The 17974-nt window shown below is 53.1% G+C and overlaps 1 protein-coding gene across 1 annotated transcript in view; it reads right to left on the reverse strand.

Moving 5' to 3' along the window:
* Positions 1-13238, reverse strand: part of RAB40C (RAB40C, member RAS oncogene family) — a 49535-nt gene extending 36297 nt beyond the window's left edge. The window contains exons 1-2 of the mRNA XM_075899040.1: positions 13090-13238; positions 12207-12569 (exon numbers count right to left, since the gene is read on the reverse strand). Of these exons, the coding sequence (XP_075755155.1) occupies positions 12207-12360 (154 nt within the window). The 5' untranslated portion in view covers positions 12361-12569; positions 13090-13238. The remainder of the gene's footprint in view (positions 1-12206; positions 12570-13089) is intronic.
* Positions 13239-17974: the final 4736 nt, after the last annotated feature.

Genomic DNA, 17974 nt, shown 5'->3' on the forward strand with positions numbered 1-17974 from the left:
GGAAGGAGAGCTGTTTTGGTTCCAAAGCTTGCCTCTTGGTCCCAAAGAAGATTGTCAGTATCTTTGATTGGACCAAGTGGGAGATGCTTTTAAACAGGTTCACCACCACCACCAGTCAACTTATGCCAGGCTTTCTACGGTCAATAGCAATACATCCAAGGTTATATTTTCTCTTTTAAACAATATTCTACCGGAGAACTGTACTATAGGAGAATAATCCCAGGTAATGCATAAAGTGCTAGGACTGAAGTAAGCAGTAGGATCAGGACTGGAAACTATTTACTAATATGTCACCCCAACGGAAAGAGTTCACGAAGCCTGTTTAATTTGACAGCACCAAGGAAAGGTCTCAGTCTACACCAAGCACTCTGGAAGAACCACAGGGGCTATAGAAATTATGCCCCCTCAGTGCGGCATGTTGGATTCTGTCTCTTGCCTGGTGTATTTTGCAGACATTTGGTCTAAATCCTGTGGCACTTCCTGCCTACCAGAGTAACATCAAATGCAAGATCAGTTCTTGCTGCAGATCATGATGGGTTGCAGCTGCAAGGAGCAGGGTCTTAATTCTTCATTCTTAAGTTCTTTGTTACTATGTGTGGCCCTGAGGGGAGACAACTTCCTCCTTTGAGTCTACGAATTGATCGCTAGAAGTGGTCGAGCAGCATTCATGTGTTTGGGAAGCCTCATATCAGCTGCCTCCATCTAAACGGTAAGGAGCTTAGATAGCACTGCAGAAAATGGGCTTGGGTCCAGAAAACTGGGGTCCCCTGAACAAACTGCCATCAGAAGATCCCAGAAACGAGGGATAACTTGTTGACTTGGAGTTATTATAGTTATGAAAGATTTTAAACAACAAACAACAACAACATCTCTGAACTCTCTTCCTCTCTGTATCCAACATCTTACACTTAAAATGCAAACATTGGGGCCAGTGTCTTTGTTCAAGCACAATGCGGTTGTGGCTCAGGGTGGGGGTTCCCAGGTACTACACAACACAAGTGAGCGCTGAATTGCAAATTGCATTTTGTACATGGACAGCAGCAGAATGCATGTTCTGATCCCTGTCAAGAGTCCAGGTTTGTAGGCTACTTTATTCTTCAGCTTCTCTCTCTACAATAAAATTCAAGCAGCTAGCTACAGTTTCCATTCACAGTAGAACTTTGTTCTAGGCCTCATTTGAGGATGGCAACTGCATCTGAAAATTATGTTCCGAGCCAAAGCCAATCTGTTCCTAAAGCTCCAAACAATTTCACTGAACATGCAGGAAGCCGGAGAAACAGTCACAACAGTAGAAAATTGGGAATGTTAAACGGATTTGGTCTTTAACAGAAAAATTGAGACTGATTTTATGCGCCGAAGCAACAAAGACAAAAGTTTCTTCGCAATTTACCACTCAGCCATAAAACGATGCACCTGCCACTTGGTAACAGAGACTATGAGGGAAATCAGAGGCCATTGCAACAGCCTGCATTGTTAGATTATAAAACAGATGCAATGAAAGATCTGTTCAGACACAAATATTCAGAGTGGTCAAAATAATTTCTGGAGAACACAAAGAGTGTGTTTGGGGAAAGCTATGTTCCAAGGCCTGGTGTTAGAGAGAAATGTCTGTGTTTTTTGAAACAGAGAAACACCCTTATTGCTGGCCAGCATGCAGTACTTTGGAGGTACAGAGTGCAGGCACCATTCAGAATTCAGAGAGGTTTGTTTCAAAACCCGTGTGTGGCATCAATACCTAGCTTAGGCAACATAGCTCACGCATGTGTCCTAGAGCACAAACAGAGCAGCTAGCCGACACCAGAACGCTGCAGTGTCCTAGATGGACGTGAACAGAGTTTCTAATACAGCCGGTCCCCAAGTTACGAACGCATCGATTTACGACTGTTGGTATTTACGACCAACCTCCTATATAGCCGGAACCCGAGTTACGAATGAAATCCACACTTACGAACAGCGCGGCCATACGTCAGTGAAGTCACTAACGACTCCACGTATGCACAATTCTCACAGGCACTACTCTCAGAGCAAGGATGTGAACGGTTAACCAGTAAGTAACACCCTACAAGGGTAATGCTCACTGGTTCCAGTTAACCGCAGGGGCTGGAGCAGCTGCCTGGCCAGAGGAACCCGCCTGGCCCCCCACCCCAAAACGCAGGTTACACACTGGCTCCCTGGGAGTGGGGCTGGCAGGGTGCAAAGCATCCCCAGGACGCTCTTGGCAGCTCCACTCCTGGGGAAGAGGTTTTGATGCGACAGGGAGCGGAGCCAGCAGCCCCTGCCAACCCTTCACTGCGGGCTCTGCAGTATATAGCTTAGCTGAATACTGCAGAGCCCTTCGCATGTGTAACCGATGAGGTTTTCAGCACTTACACAGTTACCTATTTACCTAAGAACGGCCAGGCTGGGTCAGACCAAAGGCCCATCTAGCCCAGTGACCTGTCTGCCGACAGTGGCCAATGCCAGATGCCCCAGAGGGAGGTATCACAACAGGGAATCCTCATGTGATCCCTCCCCTGTCCCCCGCCTCCAGAGAAACAGAGGCTAGTGACACCATTCCTACCCATCCTGGCTAATAGCCATTGTTGGACCTAACCTCCATGAATCTAGCTAGCTCTTTTTTTTTGAACCCTGTTAAAGTCCTGGCCTTCACCGCATCCTCTGGCAAGGAGTTCCACAAGTTGACTATGCTGAGTGAAGAAAAATTTCCTTTTGTTTGTTTTAAACCTGCTGCCTATTAATTTCATTTGGTGACCACTATTTAACTGACTTTTTACATCCCTATCACAAAGCCAGCTGTTTAAAACAAATTCAGCATTTCTAAGCTGAGCCATTTGAAAAATCAGAGTCTAGTGTCACTACTTGAGTGCTTTCCTGGTGTTAACAGCCCAATGTTTGGACATCATCGCTCCAAAATGCTTCACCCAACTGGCCCCAAACGAAGCAAAAATGTTGCAGCATTGACTCCCATCTGGGGAATTTCAGGCAAAGTGGTTAGCTCTGGAAAAGTTAAGTGTGTCAAAAACAACAGGTTTACAATGGTCCAATCGTAAGTATGGAGAGACCAGGGTGTTCAGAATGAATTACAGGAGGAGGTCGGGACCCCTACTCTGGGCTACAGTTCTCCTTATAGCATCTTCAAGTGGCTCCCACCCTTGAAAACGGCTGTGACCTCTCGGCTTGGCTTATGCGATGGGTGTGAGTGCTGATGTGTCACACCTCAGCGTGCATTTCCAATTGCTGTCGTGGGTACAATCCCGCACCCAGCACTTCAAGGCATTTGACCCTCCCAGCATGTGGCTGCATGCTTGAAAATCCATCCTTCTCCCTGCACGAGGGGCTGCAACTGTTAGTAAAGTATGTGCCTTTTTACTCTCCTGCACGAATGCGGCTAGGTTCCAGCAATATTGCTTCAGGTCTGAGCAGCTTGGAAACCAAGTCTGGGCAAGCTACTCAGAGGCTATATAGCTAATTAGGACTCCCAATTAGCCAGCAGAGGCTATATAGCTAATTAGGACTCCCATGAGCCCTCCTCTGACGTACAGTCAGTGCACAGCTCTAGCTCAGTCTTTGGTGGAAAGTATCAGGTCTCTTTAAAGGATGCAGTAGTGCCAAGGGAGAGAGAGAATTAAGGGGCAGGCAGAGAGAAAGAGCCTTGGACTTACAATCACTGAACTACTTCCCTCGTTTGAGAAAACATTTGTTTGGCGATACGCCTGGATGGTGCCGGGGTTAAGGTTTCAAAGGACACTGTCCATTTTACAATCGTGCTATGGAGTTTTTAACCTAGCGTTAAAAGAACACCTAGGAGGCCAGAGGCTACGGCTTCACCGCCTTTCACAGGAAGATGTTAGCTATCGCACTGTAAAATCCTTGTGGGAACAAAGCTCTAGTTTTTACCACGATGAAGCTATTCAAGATCATCTGCATATGGCAGTGGGGAAGTCCTGACCTCACTCAGCTACATCATAGTAAAACCTACCTGCGCATTGTTTCCACTGGATTTTCCAGCAAGGTAACTAATAAACATTAGTTCTGTCAAAAAACCCAACCTTTGGGGCAGTGGAAACACAACCTAAGATGAAACAAACTGGAAAGCGAGGAAATCAAGTGCACTGCTGTGAAATAAGTCTTTGTAGTTAGTTTCCCCAAGCTCCTTTGGGTGCAGACTGCATGTGTCTGTTAGTAGGTTATCTACAACAAAAGGGGTCCTGATCCCAACTGGAGTCTCTGGACCCTTCTGTAAATCAAAACTTCGTAGCTTTTCCTGTGTGTCCATCTTTCCAGCAGAAAGGGGAAAACAATCACTTTAAAACAGGGGTGGGAAACCTCAGGCCCAGATGCGGTCCCCGCCTTGCCTGGATCTGACCCTCGAGGCTCAGGGACTCCCCTGCAGCACTGGGGAGCCCGTGCTGGTGCTCCAGTCCCCTCTCCCCCGCAGTCTCCCATGGGGCTGGAGCATACAAAATCTAGTAGGCTGGGCCCCTCTATGCTCTGGTATGAGGGGAATGTGGGGAGTGCCTTTCTCCTCAGTTGGGGGCCACGTCAGTGGGTGGGTTATTTTGCTTCTCACTTGTGTGTGGCCTCCAATCGCTTTTTATGTGGATCAGCAGCCCCTGAGCCAAAAGAAGGTTCCCCAGCCCTGCTCTAAAAGAGAGTAAAGTGGGAATGTAAAACCACAAGTGCTGGCAGGTGATTTAAGGGCTAGTGTAGAACCTGGAACGATTTAACTCTTACACTGGACTCAGCTGAGGTCCCTTTAGGAACACACAGATATCTGAAGGGTTTAACCCAGTAACTAAGCATGACCCCAGACCTGCATTGCTGCCTTTCACTTACATCTGTCATTTGTTCAATGCACCTGTAACTCTTCTTTTAGCGTGCCTCCCTCTCTACACAGCCTAACAGCAACTACATCGTGTTAATCTTAAAACCCTATAGCAATAAATACCATGTCTTATGTTGAGATCTCCACATCACATTGTAGGGTAACAAATAATTTCCTGATACATCTTAATGGGAACATCAGCTCCCAACATTAACAACAAGGGTACACGTTTAATACCAAAATATGAGACATGGCAGTCGAGGCTGGTTTAGAAGGGTAAACAAGCAATGAGGTTTTTAGGAGTCCGGTATGTTTAACAGTCTCTTTTAATCGTTAACAGGGGAGGGAATGAGATTTGCAAAAAAGAAAAACTTCCCCCAGACAGGATTTTGCCCCCAACGCACATCACCAGACTTCAGGCGAGGGATGTAAAATCCCATGTTATCCCGTCTCTGTCAGTGCACAGAATATCTACACGAAGTGGAAGGGACACCGTGCCAATGCTTTCCAACTCCAGACAGCTTCTTCCTACTCACCCAAAGCCTGAAATAGACTAGTGACGTAATGTTGCTGCTAAGGAAACAGGTAAGATGCAGAAAGTTTCTGGAGAAATATGTTTGGGAAGGCAGGGGAGGTAGGAGAGAGAGACTTATCAAGGGAAGGAAGGAAATGCAGACGAGAGCTGAGGGAAGCCTGGGAGCCAGACTTACTGCTCCCCCACAAAGGTACTTACAGCTTGCTGCGGGGCAGCTGCAAGTACAATCACAGATGTTACAGGAAGATGTCTTTCCCGTCCCTCCGTAAAGGGCAGAACTCGAGGAAAGTGTCAGGCAGTGCTCAGTAACCCTCACTGGGAGGCAGGACAAAGATCTGCCATGGCCAAATGCATGCAACTTCTGTCCTGAGCTTGCCGTCTTTCCACAAAGCAGCAGGCAATGCTGTGTTGTGACAGGGTTTAGCAGTTTGAAACAGGCTCTGCTTGCTTAACAAGGTGATCATAAGAGCAAGGCAGCAAAACAAGCACCATTTTTCTTCTAGTTATTAATTATACCCCTCTCACTTCAGCGTTACAAACTATAAATCCCTCATACGATGCAGGAGGCAGATAAAAGGAGGTGTGTTGTAAACAGCTGAGATCACTGGGTTAACAGTTTCCAGAGCATTTGAAGAGCTCTTCCCTTCTGCTCTGCATTATGCATCTGTTCCATAACTCTATAGCTTCCTTTCAACCAACCCCTTCGAAAGAGAGACCGCAGCCCAGCCAAAGATGCTGAGCACCCCAAAAAGCCCTCCCTGCGAGCTGAAGATATTCCGGATCATAGGTGTCCAGGGCCTGCCTGTACCCCAGTGGGAACAGGCCTGCCTGTACCCCAGGATGGAAGCCCCGCCTGGCTCACCTCAAACAGAAGAGAACACAAGGGAGAATCTGAGGAGCGTGTGCTCACAAAAAGAACTAAAAAAGGAGACAAAGGAAAACCAGAATTGCTGGCTGGAAGTTGTAGGGTTCAGTGCCTGTTGGATTAGATTAGAGCCATGTCCTCTTGCTGTAGTGGAGATAAACTCTCCCTGAGAGGGCCTGGACTGAGTGCTAGCAGGCAGAAGGGATTCCCGTAATAATCACTCTCCATGGGCACTATATTTCAAGTGATTACAAGGAGGAGATTTCTAGCAGCTTGGCCAATGCAGCCACACTGAAGAGTTCCCTGCCTATTAATTGTGCAACCACAGGGGGAACTTCATGGCATGGCTTCATTTGCAAGATTTTGTCCCAATCCATCCCTCACCAGAATGTGGAAACCTCAGCACGAAAGACTGTTCCCATGAACACAATTCATGCCAGAGAATGAAGTCATGTCTACTGATGTGCAGTGCCTGTTGGTGGTCAGCCCAAACGGATGTCTACAACCATCACGAAAATACTGTTCTGTCGAGATACCACAAAAGACACCCAACTGCACACAGCCGGGGGAAAGATGGAGAGGGAGCAGAGAACCCGTGTCAGGATAGCTGTTCCTTCCCCACCGCCCCTCGGGATCCCTGATGCATCACAGTGACCAACCTTGTGAAGAACGACCCTCGACTGCCCCTTTCCAAGACATTAGTAAACGCTGGGTGTAAGTCAGATGCTCCCTGTGCAGTGCAAAGGGGGAAGGTCAGACGGACTGCAAGGAAAGGAGACAGAGGCCTTCTCCTGAAGGACTTAGCAGTCCAGGCAGCAAACAGTGTCACGTCTGCTAGTATTTCTCAAGGCAAACAGTGGCAGGGCAGCGCTCCCAGTCACTGCAGGACTCTGCCCCCAGAAGACCCATTTGGGGGGGAGGGGAAGGGGGAGAGGAAAGACATGCAACTGGAGGAGGCAGTTGCTGCCTCTGGCTTGTGGATGTCAGAAGCTCAGCAGGACGCTCCTCTGTTCTTCCCAAAGACAAGCTTTCCCTCCTCTCCACGCCGGCCTGCACCAACTGCCACAAGGACGAGTCTTTTCGCGAGGGGCCTACGAGGTAACTTGCAGACTGCTGCACAGACCATGGAAACACGCAGCAAACGCGCCGAGCGATGGCAAAGGTGGAAAGACCCCGGGGTACGCAAGGGCAGGCGGTGTTTGATTAGGGATTGCGGGGACATTTCAAAGGTGGGTTGGAAGCAGAGGGTGGAAGCCCATGAGCCTTAGTCAAGAGGGCAGTTCCAAGAGCGGGAACTCCATGGAGGTAGACCGGAGCATGTGATAAAGGGAGCGTTTGGTCAGAAGAGACGATCTGCTCTAGAAACAACCAAAATGGATTATTGCCAATGAAATGAGGAGACTCTCTTGGAAGAGTGAATGGGGAGAAGGTGTCAGTAAGGATTGGGGGAACCCAGCGTATCCTAGTGAAATGCTCTGCACATTCATTTATTCTTTATTGCGCTGCTCCTTGCCTGCCCTCTCACCCCGAGCAAGGACAGTCGAGTAACACCGACCTACATCTTGCACCTAGGCCAGCTTGTGCTGAGGCCGATCAGTTCGGTAACTGCCAGTCCACAATCCTGCTTCGCTTTGTTCCTCGGCTCTGGCCAGGTGTACATGCCCTTGTCTGCAAGGATGAGCAGATTCTACATAGGATGCACCACTAGGAGTGGAAACAGCAGCACAGGGTGAAAAGAGGGAAACTCACATTTCAAATCCCTTTGACTCATGTAGCTGAGTTTTTCTAGAAAATTACCGAAACGGGAAGCCTGCACAGAGAAACGCGGCATCAGAAAGACCTAAGGTTATTTGGGTCTCCCCCTCCCCCCTCCCACAGCACCTTGGGCGGTTCTATAACTCAGACCCTGCTGGGGAGCTCACTCCCGCACTCCTCTGAATGAACGCAATTCTGGGTGGGGCTTTGGGGCGCACGTGGAAACGCTGCTCCTCTCGGTACTGCAGCCCAACTCAGGGCTACTCTGTCTAGCAGACTCTGCTCTCCTGAAACCTGCTCAACCTCCTGGGCTGTGCCCTGACGTGGTAGGAAAGGAAAGCTCCGGTCCACACCCTGTGCTTAGGGAAGGGTAGGTCAGGGAGGGAGAACGTGCGGTTCCTAGGGGGCTAGCAGCGGGCGGGGAGGGGGACCTTTGATGGGATGCGCACAGCCACCAAGGAAGCGGGCTACCAGCAGGTCCTCGCCAGCGCTGAGACACAGCCTGTGTCTGGGGGATGCTGCTCCCCGGGCAGCACTGCCGCTTGCACCCGCTGCCCAGCGCGCCAGAGAGACGTTCACAAGACTCATCGGGCTGTGCCGCAGCACAGCGCAGAGCAGGTCGCAGCCGAAGGAACAGGCTGGACCAGATCTGGGAAGTGCAGGCATGGGAGCGGCATGGCTGGCAGGGCGAGGGCTGAGCGGTGACACAGCACTGTCTGAATGACAGGCCTTCCTGCCGGGGGAAGATGCTTGTTCATCTGAGCAGATGCCTCTCACACCCTGGCTGGAGGCTGTGCACCTCCTGCAGCCACTTGCCCAGATGCTGGAGAGCTCTCAATAGCCAAGGGATGCAACTGGGGCATTTCCCAGAGCAGCCTCTAGGGGGCAGCTGTGTCACCGCACACGAACACACCGCAGGGTGGAGGTGGGGGGGCCTCTTCTAGGCACTGGAAACAAGAAACAGTCAATCAGAATCCAGCTTGTCACATGTGATAAGAGGTTCCCAGCCACAGAGCTTTAGCCGGCAGTGAGCTTTGGACTCTGCTTGCAGGGACCAGGAAAGGCTGAGAAGGCCTTACACTAGCCGTGCTTTCAGGAAAGAGGCATTGGACATCTCAAAGGCCCACTGAGCAGCTGCGCATAAGCAGGAATTGCAGCTGCTGAGGCTCTCAGCCACTCTTATGGACTGCATAGTCCACTGCAACGAAAGCAGACCCACTGCTCACCTGGGCCCTGTCTCAAGTCACACCTAGAGGCTGCCAAGAACTCTCTTGGGGCACGCCTTTGCTAAATCAGATCAGGTAAGGACAAATAGAAGGGTAAGCCAAAGCTCAGCTGCACAGAAAGCTCTGGCCCTTGGCAGTGATCCCTCTCATTTTTCCATCTGTGTGTGGAATAAGTTTTGTTATGTGCACTGAGGCATGTGTGGGTGTGCATCACCAGTAGAAACATGCTGCTGTCTGTGGGCACTGTGCTAGTTAGCTGGGCAGCATTTGACTCTCTCCTGGGGTGACTCTCAATATCTGCATGTCCACCTTCCCCCACCTACTCTCCAAAGTTTCCCCAGCCCACCTTAGAGCCCTGCACACAGCAGCCATCCTTGGCAAAGGATGTGGAATTCCCTTCACAACTCCCCATTGTTGCTTGTTTGGGGCCAGCAGTTACCCTGGAGGCCACCCCCCAGGTTCAGTACATGGGCCCAGCCATCTTACCCCAGGACCCAGCATGGCGAGGGGAAATCACGCTTGAGAAATGAGCTGCTGCACTAACCACAAGGCCAGCTCAAAGCATATTCCCTTTTCTCACCCATGGTAAGCTCTGTTTCCTGGACAATTAACGTGAGAAACGATGGTACAACGTGAACATCTGTTTGCAGGGAAAAAGAGGATGTGTACAGAAGTCTGTAGGCTTTGCACAAGAGCCCCTGGGACGGGGTTTGGACAGCATGAGAAACGTGCCCCAAGCTTATGACAGACAAAACTGGATGGTGAGAGAGGCTGGTAAGGGAAGCGGCAGCCTTTCACCTACAGATCACTGGTTTAATCTTGACCAGTACTGACCAAACTGGCTTGCTCTTCAAGGGGTATGTTTGGAGCAATAAGTGACCTCAGGCCAGTTCTTAGTGGACAAGCACTACCACCACAAACATGTAAAATTAATACCTTAGCTGACATTTCAGCCAAGAGGCCAAGCCCTGAACGCACATGGCTGCTTAACTTTCTTTACAGCTAAGATGGTCCCTGCCTCACCACAGTTGTGGCATGTTGGCAGGGTTTTGTGGGTGCACTCTAGCTCTTCCAGAGCCAGGGAAAGCCGATAGCCAGGACTGCCAAGCTTTTCCATCGGTGTTAAATTCACTCACATTGCAAACCTGTCCCACCCCATTATACAATTTAGCAAGATGAGCCAATAAGTAGTGGAAATATGAAAAAAATGCATTAGCATTGAGCAAGATTCAAAACAGAGCAGTCACATTAGCTACATAAAAAAAGGGCGCAAGCACCCACGGAGCGCAGCAAGGAGAACTGTTAAAGCTACCAGAGCTCTTTTGGGTTTTGAGCTGTGGAATTTTCTGGGGTTCACTGTTTGGATGCAGGAGGCCTAGCCCCTAGTGAACCATTCCTAACATACTGGTTCCTTTCATAGAGCTACTGTCATGGTTAGGATGTAAAAATCAAGCCAAGTTATTGAGTCACTAGTTCTTTCCCTGCATTACTGGCTTCCAACTGATCTGACCTTCCTTATTAAATAAAAGGTTTTAATTATATTTTTCAGAACCTAGACACACCTACTGAAATGATATCAACAATAAGTCCTGCTGCATGCTTCATTTCTTTCTTGTCAGCCAAGACTGGGCGCAAAGTACACAGTTCTCAATAACACAGCTCTCACATAAAGCTGGGTGCTGAGCCCTTTTTGCAGGTACCCAGTACCTCCCAAGAGCAGGCCCTTAACATATGAATGCTAGCACGCACATCAAGCCTTGTCTCAAGCCCCTTAAACTGCCACTATGCGTCCAGATCTCACAGCTACGCTGCCCTCTCCAAGTCATCTTCCGCAGTTATTGCATGGACTCTGCCGCATCTCCAATAAAGACTATGCCTGCTGAGAATTCAGCACTGTCAGGAGTTGAGCTGGACGGATCCTCCCAACTCTGAATTCAATCTCTCCCCCCCCCAAAGGTTAACAAGCGCCTGACTCTCTCAGACTCCTGCCTGTAGATTAAACTGCAAGGGCCGAGTGCTACAGCCGCCAGACCCATCCTGGTGAAAATGCAATGTTCCAGGAGCTGAATTAGATGGCGTCTGTCAAGCCCTTAGGCCACATTTTGCATTGAAGATGGTGCGAACCATGACAGATTGCAAGCCACCACGGGGCCTGCACCCTGCAAGGCAATGTTACGTTGTAACTTCTGAGGGGATGCAGGAGAGAGAGCAGCACCATTCCTTGGCTCTTAATTATAGTCTTGTGACATAGTTAATGGGCTGTCAGGGATTCCATTATAAACCTTGATTTTGCTGGAGGTAGACAGATTAAGTTTAGGCTCTCTAGTACCCAAAATAGCTACTCACCAGAAGCTTTAAGTATAAGCTAGTCTCACTAGTACAGAAAGAACAATGTCTGAGTCCCCTTTGAGTATAGTTCAGTGCCCGTACCCACCTTCCAACAACCCTCCAAAATAAACAGTTGGCTTTTTCCTTAAGAGACAATGTATAAGAAGAGCCGTGCTTGCGAGCAGCTCTTCACCATGGCCTTGCCCAGCTAATGAGTGTGTCAGGTAACAGAAGCATGCACTGTGTCTCATAATGGAGAAATGATTAGGTAACCATGAGGCAGATTCTTATGATTAAGGAACAAAGTCACGGTGCCTTTGCATCAGTCCCAGTGTCCCCTTAAGCCAGGGGTTCTCAAACTTTGTGATACAGCAACCCCCCTCTAAGTTGCTGCAACCCCTTGGGGGGTCAGGACCCACAGTCTGAGAAACACAGCTTTAAGCTGAACTGATAAACCACCAAGCTCAACTGGAGCAAAGCACAATGAAAAACTTGGGACATCGGCCATTGAGCATCATGTCCCTGTACAATTCCTTTCCTCACTAAAGTCACCCTATTTTTAAGAAAAACCAAGGCTGCAGCTCAGCAACAAATATAAACAGCTTCTTTATCATTATGGCTGCAGTTTTCCTGGGTAGAGCATTCTCCCACGACCCATTCCAAAATCCTCACCATTGCTGTAGGCGTAAGGGGATTCGGATGCTCCGTCTTGAAGGCTCTCCAGGATTTCTCCTTTTCCAACATCACTGTCTCCTACCAACAGGAACTTGAGCAGATAATCATAGCTCTTCACAGGGCTTCCCTGGGTTCCCATTCTGCCTCTCATTAGTGAAGAGGCGCAATCCGCATACTAAACATGTAGCCAGACTGAAAGGATCACTAACGCCAGCTTCCTTGCTTTTAGAGAGGCTCTTACCAGCAGAGTTTTTGTCCCCCCTTCTAAGGGGGGCAGGGAGGGTACGGAAGAATGAGTCAACCTCAGAATGAGCCTTCCATCCTTTCCACCTTATACCTGCTCTTCGATACGCTGGCAGCCTGGAAGAAAAGAGGAGGAGGATCCTTGTTTCTTCGCTCGCACTTCGCGCTTTTCCAATATCCAGACATAAATTATGGTTCAATTCTCAGAGCCCCGCACTGCTAAGGGAGAATGCCAGCGGCGCGCGGACCCGGGGCAGGGCTCTACCTGCTGCGAAGGGACAGACCCGCCAACAGGCCTGCGGGGCCCCGGGGAGCAGGGACCGAGCCGCTCCCGGCCCCACCGCACTCCGCCCAGGCGGTGGCCCCCACGCAGCAGGGAGTCGCGCCGGTCGGGTGCCCGTGGCCGGGCCAGTGGAGCGGCCCCTCCCCCCCGGAAGGGGCCCCCGCGGGCCCGGCTCGGGGGGGGGGGGGCGAGAGCCAGGCCGGCCGTGCGCGTGCGGGCCCCGCCCCCCAGGGACCCCCCGACAGGCGCCGGCCCCGCCGAGAAGGGGCGCCCGGGAGGGGGAGGGGCAGGGGGCTGCGGGCGGGGGCAGGGAGGAGCGGGGGGTGTCCGGGGGGGGAGGGGGCCGGGACTCACCGTGCGGCGCGGCCGGGCCGGGCAGGCGGCTGCAGGCTCCGACCCAGGCTCCGCCAGCTCCGCCTCAGCCGCGCCCGCCCCCCCGCCGCTCGCTCATTGGCCGGCGGCCCCGCCAATCCGCCGCACGCCCGCCCCTCGCCGCGCCGGCCCGCCCCCGCCCGGCGGCAGCCTCGCGGGGGAGCCAGCTCATTGGCGGGCAAGGCAGCCCATCACGGGCTGAGGGCAGGACTACAGACCCCAGCGTGCCACGCGCCACGGCTGAGCGGAGCATGCTGGGAGTTGTAGGCTCAGCGGTGGGCCCCGGGCAGGGCTCCGTGCAGGGGCGCGGGCGCCCTCCAGCCGGGCCGGGCGAGGGGAGCGGGAGCTGCCCGGACACGGCAAACGTCCCGGGCCAAGCCTGGGCCGGGCTCGGCGTCCAGCCCGGGGACCCGGCGGGGGCCCCAGCCCCGCCCCCCCATGTCCCCGCCGGGCTGCGCGCGGAGCCGGCCGGGTGGCAGCTGCTGGTCCCCAGCCCTGGTCGCAGCACCACGGTGCAGACGCGGTGGCTGGCAGGGGAAGGGCACAGGCATGGAAATGGCTCCACACTGAAAGCAGCAGCCTCACTCCTGCCTGCGATGCAATTACCCCTCGTGCGGGGTTTTATTGCATGACGGGTTCATTACTCCCGGGGCAGAGGAATGCAGCCAGTGCCTGCGGGCTGTGGGGCGCAGCGTGCGTACAGCGGCGGAACCACTGGTAGAAAGTATCAACGCACAGTATTGCCAACGTACTCGATTGGCTAGTGATTATATGAGACTATTTTTATTAAAAAAATAAGTTTCTAACCCTGCTGATTGCAGAGAAAAGCTTGAAAATGTGACCCGAATCCATCCTAACTTCAAGGGGTAAATAAAAATGATCACATATTTGTTTTTTCAAATGTCTTGTGATTTTTAAGATAATTTCATGATTTTCTGTGGCCTGACTCGTGAATTTTGAGTACTTGTGGATGGCAATATTGGATAAAAAGGTGCATGTCTCCAGGACAGAGAAATTACAGACTGACAGTAAGAAATCACAATCAAGCAAATAAGGAGAGCATGGAAAGATACAGATGTAGTTATTTAAATACCAAGTATTGTAGGTCACTGCTCTCCTTAATGGAATTGCTGTATTTGTGACAGGATTCCTTCAGTGGGAAAGGCACTAGCTGCCTGTCAGTCCTATTCCAGTCAATTCCAAACACCATTTCAGTGCCCAAGCAGGATCCAAGTCCCAAAGAGTTTACAGGCTAAAGACTCAGACCTTCTCTACTTTGGAAGGGGGGCAGGGAGCACTTTATCTGCAAAGGGGACAAGGACAGACTAGGCTAATTAGCATAGCTCGTAGCTGGACTTCATTCTCCTCTCTCCGGTGACACTGTCAGGAACTTGTCCCCTGTGTGGTAAGCGCATGAGCAGCATGGCTCTGCTGTTCCAATAGCTAACAGGGCAGGCATTCCAACCACCATCCTTATGCTTCAGAGTTAACAGTCAAGTGAGATGAACAGGGCAGCTCCTGTATGGTTGTTTCCAGCTCTTTGCAGAGGTTGCTGCACTCAGTTCACATGTCACAGGTTTTGTTTGTGGGAGCTTTCATTTGATAGGCTTCAGTCCTGGAGATAGAGTCGGCAGCGATGCTGGAGTCTGTGGCTACAGAGCTGGAGGATTCCTGGGGCCTGGGTTACACGGAAGGTTTAAGCGCAGCATCATCCTGGACAAACAGAAGCCCCTCCACGCCCCAGCTGGAAATGGAATATTTCCTCCCTTGTTTAAGAGCCCCGTTAAGTGCCACAGCCAGCCTGGACCTCTGCCTCTCCCTGGCAGAGCTAATTTGCACTTCAATGCCCAGAAGCGCCTCTGGCTCCCAGCTAGTTCCCAGCCAGTTGTCCGGGCACAGAAAGTGCCTGGCGTCCCTCACTTCCGAACTGTGCTCCGTGTGCTTTTGTGATGGGAGGCTGAGCCCTGGCTAGTGCCCCTGAGGGGGAGTGACAGCTAGCCCTAGGGCTGCCAGGCTTCCCAGCGCTGGGTGGCCCATGGGGAAGGGAGGGGGAGAGGGGCGGGAAGGGCAGACAGGCACAGGACTAGTCCAGGAAGGAGCGCTGTGCCAATCTGACAGCTGGCACCTTGCAGCAGAGGCCACTCAGGCCCCTGGGAGCTGGTGGGGGATACCGGAGGCAGCAGCTACCCCTGCAGCAGAGCACTCCCCACAAGGGCTCCGCCCTTTCTGCAAAGCAGGGGCCTCAGGCTGGACAGTCAAATATCCAAGGACCCGGAATCATCGGCTGGATGAGGCCGGGAGGCTGGTCTCTGAGGCCACAGGGTGCTCTTCCCCACAGGCCAACCCCTCCACAGCTGCCATTGCTCAGCACCCTTCCCTGGCCACACAAGGGGAGCAGGATCAGGCCCCTGGTTGGGGTGGCCCCGTCTGGCAGGAGCTGGGGACCTGCGGGCTCAAGGTCTCCTCTCCCGGGAGTGTCAGTGACAGATCTCACAGCAAACAATGGATTTGGGCTAATCCTTTTATGGCCGCGCAGCCGGCTCTTTACACGCCACTGCCAGGCTGCCCTGCCGTGCTTAACGCTCCCCTCGGCAGGGAGCCAATGGGGCTGGGCACCCTGGCTGTGCTAGTGCCGCATCCGCAGTCCCATCCGCCTCCCTCCGTCAGCTCAGCGCCGGGTGCGGAGCCCCAGCAGGCTGGTTCGTTGCGCTGCAGCGGCGGAAGGTGGCTGGCACGTTCCCGTACCCCTGCTGCATTAACTCAAAAGAGCATCAGGGCCCAGCCTGTGGCGGGCAGGGGCACTTAGGAGACTCACTGCAGTAACAGGGGGACTGCAGCTTCCTTGTGTCCTGGCTGGCTCCCTGGCCTGCAGGCGCCAGGCCGTTGGACGCTTTGTGGCGTCTGACAGGCTCAGTCCACTGCCAGGAGAGAGGTTCCCCAGTTCCCCCTCCCTCTTCTGGTAAAAGCAGCATTAGCCCTGGGGGCAGTGCTGGCCGGATGGGCTCCACTGGGGAGGGAGGGGCCCCGGAGGCCTGGCCAGTGGAGGGAAATTGACCACGCTCCCCCAAAAGGGAGGGACTGAAAGGAAACGGGGGTCAAGAGGTTGTGGGGGGGACAATTGTATTTCCCCCCCAATCATGAGTTTAGTACAATTAATACTCTTGGGGGGGTTCCCTCTGCTTCCTGTGTTAGGGCTGTTTCAGGTCACGCTGTCAAGCTTTGCTCGGCCACCCTGCAGGCCAGGAATGTTCTTTTTTTGGTCCCCAAAACAGATGATCACAGAATAATGTGACTCTGGCCACTGGGGCTTTAAGTCAACTCCCAAACAACAAGGGACTCATGAAAAAGCAAGAAGGGTTGGCACCAGCGAGGCTGCAGGGAGTGGGTTGGGCCACAGGACAGCTGGGGAGAGCACCCCCAAAATCTCTGCTTCTCTGAGGAAGCTGTGGGGCTAGTGGATGGGGGCAGGAGGGCAGATCACCGCCAGTCCCAAGAGTCGCACGTGTGCCCCGACGTTCTCTGGCCACGCACGCCCTGCCGGCAGCGATCCACGTCCCCGTAGCCCAGCTGGGAGCCCCAGGGCTGAGCCCGGCCATGTTCGGACACTGGTGAGCACTCACACTGGCAGGGCCGGCTCCTGTGAGCCATGGCTGCACAAGGTGTCCCGGTGAGATGAAGGGACTTGCCCGAGGTCACACGAGACCAGGGCGAAGCCGGAAAGTTAACACAGGCCCTGGGGTGCCTGGCTGGGACAGGGGCTGGGAAGTGGTGGGGCGGGACGTCAGACCAAGGGGAAGGAGACATTGCCCTGAAGTGCTGGATGGCCCCCAGTGGCTGATCTAGCAGGGCGGGTTTAAAGGGGCTGAGTGAGAGGCACTGGGGGCTCCTTTGGGCCTGCCCCCTGTTGGGAGTCACATTTATTACACATGAACTGGCCTGGAGCGGCACCTTTCTGCTTGTTTCCCCTCCCTGCTCTTGCCCATGGCTGGGGGTGGCTGGCCAGGCGGGGGACACGCCCCCTTTGTTCCCTTAGCCCCCCCCCCAATTAGATCCAGGGGGCTGGGTTTTATCATTTCAGCACTGATGAGTCAAAGGCCGGGGGGTGACAGAGAAGGGGCCTGGCCCTTCGTTCACTACTCGTCCCACGCAGCCCTGACGAATCCGAGCTTTGAGCTGCCGCTGCGCATGGTGAGGGGGCTGCATGGGGCAGGGGCACCTCGACCCGCCAGCCCTCTGAGACCCACACTTCCTGGACCTCGCTCTGCCAGCAAGCTCAGGGTGCCCCCAGCATTGCTGGGACCCCACCGCAGGGGGCAGCCTCCATCCCACCTCCACACCTGGTCCCAGCCCTCCCTCTAAGGGCCCCGCATGGAGAATAATTTCTTCCCCACTTGGGCCTGTGGTTCCTTGGCCTCAGTAGCAGCAGGCAGCCTCCTCCTACAGGTGCTACCGCTGCACCCCCAAAGGGCCTGCTCATGCAAGGTACTGAGTCCCTGAGCTCTCCTCCCACGGGGGCTTGGTCCCTCTCGTGGCCAGGTCCGCCCTCGAACGCCTGACCAATGGCAGGTGGCCATAACTGCTGGCAGGGGGAGGATGGTCAGAACCCTTCCTGCCTGTCACCCTGGTCTCAGCCCTGGCATGGAAACCCTCACCTGTCAGGCTGTAGTGCTCACGCCGGCCTCCGCTTCCCTGGGTCGAGTCAGCAACCCGCTCCCCTACCCCATCTGTTCCTCTTGCGTGCACCTGTCTCCCTGCTGCACACCCCAAGCTGCAGCAGCAGGGTTTTTACCAAAGCAGCCTTTGCCTTCACTGCATGGCCAAGTCTCCTTCCTCCTCTTGGGAGCTCTCTGTGCCCAGCAGGACACCC

This window comes from Pelodiscus sinensis, chromosome 16 (assembly GCF_049634645.1).
Source record: "Pelodiscus sinensis isolate JC-2024 chromosome 16, ASM4963464v1, whole genome shotgun sequence".
NCBI classification, from domain to species: domain Eukaryota; kingdom Metazoa; phylum Chordata; order Testudines; family Trionychidae; genus Pelodiscus; species Pelodiscus sinensis.